The 9,394-nt window shown below is 43.3% G+C and overlaps 1 protein-coding gene across 1 annotated transcript in view; it reads left to right on the plus strand.

Moving 5' to 3' along the window:
* The first annotated feature begins 6,741 nt into the window (after positions 1 to 6,741).
* The window catches only part of grin2aa (glutamate receptor, ionotropic, N-methyl D-aspartate 2A, a), a 148,950-nt gene continuing 146,297 nt past the window's right edge, over positions 6,742 to 9,394 (plus strand). The window contains exon 1 of the mRNA XM_062530987.1: positions 6,742 to 7,131. Coding sequence (XP_062386971.1) covers positions 6,742 to 7,131 — 390 coding nt within the window. The remainder of the gene's footprint in view (positions 7,132 to 9,394) is intronic.

The raw sequence follows: 9,394 nt of genomic DNA on the forward strand, positions 1-9,394 counted from the left end.
CTTTCATTCAAAGTGAAGGGCAGTCTGGTTCTTAGAATTCCCCCAACGCAACAGTTTAACATAAACTGGTAAGATGGTCGTAACTATGGTGACACAGTCACATCTATTTACGCCTGATTTTTTTAAAGACATACTGGGACCATATCGTGTGAGATGGCTGTCACATAATGAAAAATCTTTATTCAGTGATAGCCAGAGTTCAGGCAGTCAAATAATATTCCATAGTGTTTATGGTCGAGTCTGTATGTCAAACTTGAAGACAGCTCACACATCAAATGTAACACAATTATGTTGTGACGTGAACAAGGTGATAATTTACCCAGTGTCAACCAAATAAAAGATGCTCGAGAGCAGGTTAATTATTAACTGGAAAGTGGACAAATGGATGTCATATCCAGGGGCGTTGTGCAAGCCCGGATTTTAGGTGAGCACATTTAGAGTAAGGGACATGAGGTACTTCAACAGAAAAACAAAAGACCTATGTACTGTACTTACCTCTAATTGGGCATATTTAAAGACTTTGCGAGAATTATTTAAAACATGAAAAGGTCCAGATATTCAATGTCTGAGTGAGCACGTAATCACCTACAGTATCTTCAGACCATGGACAATCTGCTCAATTGCTGATATTACACACATAGCAACAGTGGCTACACTGAACAACAGGGTCACCTTATAACCGTAATGGCCAAGAATTTCTCACTAGCCATTATGATAGTGCATGTTGGTATCAGCTTATCACTAATGATTTTTCATACAACTTTAAGCATCATCGGCATCAACATAGAATAACGCAGGGTATACATAGAATAATGTGTCTACATTATATTACACAGAGGCTGGTGACATTTTTTCAGTAAAGTATTGTTATGGTATTATTGTTGTGTGATTTTGCTATCCTGTTGCTGTTGCACACAACACAAATACACAAACAAAAATGTGCATGTGCACACACAATAGACAGACAGACAGACAGACAGATAGATAGATAGATAGATAGATAGATAGATAGATAGATAGATAGATAGATAGATAGATGGATGGATGTGAGGGGGAAGGATCATCATTCCGTGTGGATCTGTGAGAAAAGAGGGAATCTTGTTAAGTCCTGTTACCTCATCTCCAGTCACCCAGCCTGGTGCAGAATGTTTAGTTTCTTAGGCCTGAGAGAGAGGCCCCTCACTTCTCATTAGTTCCAAGAGATGTGACACCACAGCCAGTGTTCCCTCCTGACATTAAAGCCTGCTCTCCTCCCCAGCGCATACATGTTGGCAGGGAATACAAATCCCCTTGGGCGAGCCGAGAGATCCTTGGTTTGGGCTCGAATGATTGCTTGAGTTGTTTAGCTTGATCTGCCCAATGTATTTATGCAATGTGGGTTAAGGGGCAGAAACCGAGAGAGAGTGAGGGAAAGAGAAAGAGAGCAGGAAAGTAGGGATGAGTGTGGGTTTGTGTGTGTATGTGTATATGTGTGTGTATATAAGTGTATAGATGTTTGTGTATGTGTGTGTGTGTGTGGGTTTGGGTGTATACATGTGTATGTGTGTATAAGTGTTTGTGCGTGTGTTCGAGTGCGTTTGAGTATGCGTGTGCGTGCGTGTGTATGTGTTTGTGTGTGTGTATGTCTGTGTATGTCTGTGTGCATTTGTGTTTGTGTGAGTGCGCACAAATTTGTGTATGCGTGCCGCCAGTGTCTGAGTGTGTGCAAACACACCTATTGACACACACACACACACACACATATGCATGTGTGCACATGAACTCTCTCTCTCTCTCACACACACACACACACACACACACACACACACACATACACACACGCATGAGGCTGTCTGCATGTGTGTGCAGAGCGGAAGGTGCACACACACACACACACACACACACACACACACACACCTGATCTTCCTGGCTTGTTGACATGAGGTGATGGACTGGAGAGGACAGCCACCACTGGCTCTGCTCCTGAGCTTGTCACTTGGGGACAGGCTATCTGTGTGGGGAAAATTATTTTCCACTGCAAAGCGAAGGTGGAATATTACTGACATTTTAAATTGTGTTGTGCATTCCATTCCTGCGTCCAGAATACACAACTATCGATAAAGGAAATTGTGTGAAATTATAGGTGACTCTGTTCAGTTTGGTGTATCATAAGGAATGACATGAGTCGGTTCAAGAGAAGTTGGGCATGTGTGCATGAGCATGCAGGCTAAAAGACTCAAAACAGTAATCAGCCGGTGTGTTCTGTGATCTGCACAGGATGCCAGCATGCAGTGTAGCCTACAGTATGTGTGTCTGAGAGGTAATGGCTTACAGGTATCAAGGTTAACTGTTACATAATGCAAGTCCTCTCTTTTAGGTGAGTTGGCATCACAGATTTCAATTCCATTGGAATCATGGATTCCAGAATCCACTCTTTACTGGCCCATTTCACATAAACAACATTAACACATAAACATACGAAGAAATAAAAACTGATATGCTAAATGGGGGATATCGATAATGGTGGTGGAACTGGTAGAACAGCCAGCTGCTGGCTCTAAGCACTATCTGTTATTTCTGATTTACTGCATAGCCTTTTATCTCAACTATCTTTCATATTATAATTATAGATACCCAATTCTATAACCAGCATTTTGCAATTGGTTAGCCAGGCTTTCACAACTCTAATCACCCCTCTGGTCATTCTGGATTCTTGCCAAATTTGTCCCGTTCTGAACTATGCCAACACAGACAGGAAGGGAAAACATTCTACACCCAGATGTGCGTTAATGAGTGGACCCTCACGCAAAAAAGTGAACGATATATATATTTTTAAAGGTTTTCTATCAATTTTATCGCTTTTGCCTGTATCCTCAGGCTTTCTTTCAGAAAACCACTCGTAGCCCAATCTTTATTCTGATAACTCTTTCGGTGCACTGCTAACGTGTAGGCTAATCAAGTCCCTTTTAAGCACGTTATTCTAGATATTCACAGATGTTTAACTGAACAGTAGCCTAGTCTTTGATCTCTTCTAGTTTGCGTGTCTGACGCACAAAGTGGTGCTGAAAGAACAGCGACATCGTGATGTATCATAGCAGATGTATCTCGAGTCAAGACAAATTGTCTTTGAACGGACAAAGACTGTTGTTTGAAGGCATTTAGGCTACCCATCAAGAGACATAGGCTAGGCATAGCTACTTTAATGGTTGATCAATAATTCCTTACGCTAATGTTTTGAATATAACTCATGTAGCATTTCTTTTAAAGTAAACGGCACGATTGGGCTATTTCAGATACATTCAGCAGGACAAAATCTTGTTCCTAAAAATGAGAATTGACGCGCAGACAAACATGGTCAAATATGGATAAGCTAAGCTTGTCGAACTGACGTCTTTCCAGAGTAGCCTACAGATCAAAAGTGAACTGCATAGAACAGTGGATTCTGCAGTAAGGTTTGGCGGTGGCATGTGGAATTTCAAATGATTCTACGTCACCGAAAGGCAATCCCAACCCGAAATGGTTCAGATTACTGACAGACAATGCCGAGGAATTACACTGCAACAAAGCACATCTGACAACGAGGTAATTTCAAGTTAATTGTTATCTCATTGTTCTTTTATACCTCTAATACATGGTTACATTTTTTTCGACCTTTAACAAATTGACAAGTTTGAAGAAGTGGCATTTATCGTGGCATTTAGATAATGTTGACGACCACCGTCTAAAAACATTCACCATATCAAAAGTTTTACCAGGTTGGAATGACATTTTTATCGCACTGAAATGCTCGAATTATGATGTTCTCAGGAGGTGCCTTGCTCTGAAATAGGGTGTAATTCTCATTTTCACCTTAAGGATGTGTTACTGACGGAACCCCTCAGTTCCGAAGAAGCTACGAGGAACGCAGAGTGGAACAAGGGCTGTTTGGCTCTGTCCTGCACTCCTGCAGCAGAACAACATATTCGCAATTTCTCGTGGATTTCATTGGCACCGTGGTCTGCAAATCTCCTGCTTGTCTTGGGAATCACGATGCTTGTCCAAGGAATTGTCGTGGATAACGCCAAGAAAATGAAAACGATTGGATTAATGTGATTTTGTGGCTGGGGTTGAAGTTAGGGCATCCATCGGTGGGATTTTTTTTAACCCATATTTCCAAAAAGGCTGGCGAGAGGAGGACTGTTACAATGTCATCTCAAACATCAGTTCTGCATCTTTGTGGAAGGGGGATGTTGTAAGTATATCTATTTATTTAACACGTCTTTTTTTTCCGCGGCAAGGTCCCTTTTTACGCACTCTCCAAAGTACGGGATGATGGAAAATACATCAAAACATAAAATGTGGATACTGTTCCAGCACGACGCGCCACGATCTATGTTTTAGTCTCATGTACTTCAAATTTAAATCGTCAACTGAACATAACATACATTCCTTGATCTGGTGCTGTCTGCATTATGGACATTATTTTTTTTCACTGTCTGAAATGGTAACCTATTCCACACAACTATTCATTTGACTCCCCAATAGGTTCTCGTCCTTTTACGCATACTCATTCAATGCGGCGGTTTAGCATTGCGTTTCTTATTTAACATTAAACAGCACATTTTACCTCAGAGAAAACCCGTGTCATGATCATGTGAGCGCCAAATCTCAGAGCTTGGTTCAGTCACTCTGCCCTGCATGCTGCCGGGGTTTCTGGGTGCAGTATTATCCTATGTGAGGACCGACGAACTACAGCGGTAGAAACGTGGGTTTCTGTTCTGAGTGAATCGTGTGGTCTAGATTACGAGGACTAAGCACAGAAAATGTAGCCCACATATTTTGCTTTGTGTATTTATAAAGCATTAACCATTTGCCATTAACCATTTTCTCTCCATTTGTTGATCAACTTTGGTACTTTAATATCCCGGCAGCTGTGCAGCGAAGATCTCGCAAAACGCATTAATGTTGTTTTAGATCCACTATACACATTTCATTGCCAAAAAAACCCCAACACAAACCTTATGTTTGTAAAAAGCACGCGTACATCTAACTGTGTGAAATACAAAATATTGAAGCACGTTTTGTGACATTGAAGAAATGCCCTGAAATGTAACTGGGCGCAATATTTCAGTAGGGGGTGACAACGCGAAGACGAGACCGTTAGGGGTCGCACTTGTATAATGATCGTTTGAGAGAAGTTAATGAGGAATCACAACGAATTTACGTCCAAAGGTTTTCTTCCATGCGCTGAATGCGGTCACGTTGTAGTAGCGCAGATTCAACATCTGATCGTTTTAAAAATAGCTTGTCTGCGTATATCTGCTCCAAAAGCTTCCCGAAACCTTTTTTTTAGAGAACCATAACTAGCCCACAGGATGCATTTACCTCGTAGCACCACACACGCACCTAGACGCGCGCGCATGAAACCACACACACACACACACGTCACATGGGGCTGTGTGTGTGTGTGTGTGTGTGTGTGTGTGTGTGTGTGTGTGAGAGAGAGAGAGAGAGAGAGAGAGAGAGAGAGAGAGAGAGACAGGTGGAAAGGGGCGAAGCGTTCAATAGTTGGCGCAGCTGAATTATGATTTATTGTCACCACAAGTGCACAAAATCCATGCCAGTTTACTGCCGACAATGGGGGTTTAAACTCAGGTGTTTGGCGTTTACCTCGTCTAAAAGTAGGACAGTTTATACTGTGTGGCAAATGAAGATATATAGCTTTATGTAGGTAAGGTAGGCTACACTCTTACATGGCAGTGGTCGTTCAGAGATGAGAAGCAACCTTTTTGTTGTCGTCATATTATGATTTAGCCACGAAGTGAACCCAATCTATAGCCTATTCTATAGTAAAATAATGGGCTAGACCTACAATTACAACAGCAAATTTCCATCCAAATCAGAGCACAGCACTCTTAACTGAAATAATCCATCAGGAGAAAAAAAAGACACAGAAGGTATGTACTGTAAGAAGGATCCTGGAATCCCTTGACATGAGGCCCCAACTGCCTCTGTGCCATATGCTGTGCTTTTGCAATTATTCATGCCTTGATTTACAGTACATTCCACTTGCTTGCCCCTGTAAACATCTAGGCTGCCCTGCTTGCCTGTAACACACCGCTCCCTCCCCGGTCCATTCCCACTCTCCAGCGGAGGGCTCGGAAAGAGATGATGTCAACGCTCCTCTCTTCTGCTCTGGTTGCTGCTCAGACGTAATGTCACGTAGGATCTTCGTCATCGGGCTCATTACCAGTCGTTCATTGCCCAAGTTCCTCCGTGAGATACACGCGTGTAGAAACACCAACCATTCGCTGAAAGAGGCCACATACCCTACAGGCCAAATGCAATCCCTATATGCCAGATAGTGAATTAAAAAGTGCCACTAAACACGAAATGGTCTTAAAATGCCTTAAATGAGCCGTCTGGGTTTCGCCACTGCAGTATGATGTGGAGAATGGGTCAGATGATCATGTCTGCATCAAGAATGGTCATTTTTGATGTCACTGAAGTGAAGATTTTCACTTGTTACTATGTACATTTCAAACGCTATTAATAGCGACGACCTGCACAGGCAACTTACTTTCAAATATTTATCAGGTCAAAGGCATATTGGGTCGATGATGGTAGTGTCTGCTTGAGTGAAATATTGTGATACCTCGACCATTAATGTTTGTATGTGTGTATGTGCGTCTATGTGTGTGTGTGTGTGTGTGTGTGTGTGTGTGTGTGTGTGTGTGTGTGTATGCGCTGCGCTCCGCTCCACAGGGGATGAAGCGGTCCACTATGGGGTTCTCCAAGTTGGCACTTCTGACCCTTCCAGCCCTCTTGGCCCTGATCAGCCTGTCTCATGAGGCGGAGAAGGTGCCCATACTGAACATTGCAGTGATCCTGGGACGCACGCGCTACATCTCCGACAGGGATATCCGGGCCCTGTGGAGCAAGGATGACCCCATCGACGTCAACGTGGTTACCCTGCTGGTGAACGAGACGGACCCAAAGAGCATCATCACCCACATGTGCGACCTCATGTCGGGCACCAAGATCCACGGGGTCGTGTTTGGGGACGGCACCGACCAGGAAGCCATTGCCCAGATTTTGGATTTTATTTCCTCCCAGACGTTGATACCCATCCTTGGGATCCATGGAGGATCGTCCATGATCATGGCGGACAAGGTAAGCCCCCCGCCGAGTAGACTGCACGTCAATGAAACACACCCACACACATGTCTCCCATGATGAGAAGAGAATGGAGGATAATCAATAACTTGAAAAGAAGGTCAATTCTTTGCCTTTTTTTCGCTGAGTTCACACAATGCACATCACAACACAAGCCCTCTGGGTGAGCAGTCATCCTCTTCTCCGACTTCCACGATCTATTGTCTAATAGTGAAATGAGATGAAGACGCGCCAGCCAAAGTGGCAATTATTATGAGGAAATCTCAGTGTTTCACTTGGAACATCTAATTCGGCTCTTTGCTTGGTTGGCCAAATAACTAACACAGCAGCTGTCTATTTGCAATCCACCCCACAGCAAAATAACACTTGATAATAAATCTTTGCATAATATTGCTTTGTACTATCCACAGGGGATTATTGAGTTGTTCCATTTCCAGAAAATCAATTATCACAGGAGTTCAAACTTGCCTCTCAATTTAGCTTCATATTTTGAGCTGGCAGGGCCATTCCACTGATTTTTGAGATGATGATGAAAAAAAAAAAAAAATGGAGGATTTGCAATAAATCTTCCCGAAGACATCTGATTTATTTCTCCTCTCTCTAAACTGTGCCTGGAGCTTACCGTATCTTGTAGATCTGTTTTGATTTTACGGGCTGTCACAGAAGCAGCATGTATCCTCTGCTGTCTTGAAGCCACCGCCGTGACTGTATTTGGTGGTGGAGGTGCTCACCGTGTAGACAGTGAGCAAAAAAAACCAAACACGTGTGTATTACGTCAGTCCATGGAAGTAAAAAAAAAAAGCAAAAAAAAAAAAGCATTGGTAAACCCAAATAGGATCTTGGGGATGGTGTGTGTGGGGGGTGGAGTGTGTGGAGCACAAATCATTTCCCACTCTGTTGACTTTTGCCCTCTCTCCATTACCAGGAAATAGCTCTGCACCTCCATTCCCTCCATTTTGCGAAGGCAACCCCTGTTAGCTGTGCCTCACGGAGTTGTATAGATTTTCATCATCTGCGTTTCACATGGTTACTTCCTTCAAACCCCTCATTTACAAGGCCTGGAGCTGCAATGTTTCCCTTCACTCTCTGGGGAGACTGACGTTATAGCAGACACACCATCATGCCTATAGCGTGTAAACTCAGATAAAGTGAAGACGCCTCGAATGCCAAGACAGGCTTTCTTGGCTGAAGTTCAGGAATATCTCCTGTTTTTGTTTAAATTCATGCCCACACCCGCTACAGGCAATTTACTGCGGTTCATTTTGCTAAGAAAAAATAAATTACCCTCCCGTCCATTCAGTTTTGAGTCCCGGGGTCAGCTCTTTAGCCAGCTTTTTTATTTATGGCCATGTGCCCGGTCTCAAAAAAAACAATCACCACCTTATTCCGGGCAACATAATGGATGCTTTATTTATTGCATGTGACACAAAGATGCCAGACGCGTGTCAACACAATGAGCAATATTTTCATTCCCTGTCGCAGCGTTTCCGTAAATGAGCTGGCTTTTTTTGGGGGGGCTGCCGTATTTTCACTGCTTTGCGTGGATTACAAACAACAAGAGCTCCACTAACTCAAATGCCATGCACTGATAATCAACCGCCTACTCTTTGTTGATTGTGTTGGAATGGAGACGGCATCCCCCCACGGTGCATGTTAAGGAAGATAACGTGAAATTGATTTCTGGCCTGTCTCTCCATTTATGTTCTCCTCTGACAGTTGGTGATCGAATCGGGCCTAAAAAAAAAAGGGGAAAGACAAATGGGTTGGTGGTAATTAATTGCCGACTGTTAAGACAGGTAGCAGTTCATTTGGTCTCCATATAGAAAGCGTGGGCCTCATTAAGTCACTGACTCACTGACACGTGTCACGGTGTCTATTGTTTTATTTCCGATGTGCCCACCTCGCCACTGTGGTCATGTCGATGCACAGGCACGCACAACAGCCGTTACCGCAGAAGAAAGACAGTCTTATTGGCACATTCGAGGTTAGTCTTTCACTTGTCGTTGGGGAGATGGGTTTACAGCTTGTCCTGCTTGCAGCCTGGATGTGAGAAAGGGGTCATGGGCCAGAAAAAGATCTCCGAATCGGGTGATGAGCAGGAGTTATCACTCTCATGTTGTTGTACACCATAAAGATGTAAATGCAAGCACTTTCAATGGCTCATGCAGCTATAGTTTGGGTGGAACCTACGGACAGTTCTCTGGAAACCAACACATCTTATTGGATGAAGGAAATAGCTCTATGAAAGTAAATAGCATTA

This window comes from Sardina pilchardus, chromosome 3 (assembly GCF_963854185.1).
Source record: "Sardina pilchardus chromosome 3, fSarPil1.1, whole genome shotgun sequence".
In the NCBI taxonomy this organism is placed as follows: domain Eukaryota; kingdom Metazoa; phylum Chordata; class Actinopteri; order Clupeiformes; family Clupeidae; genus Sardina; species Sardina pilchardus.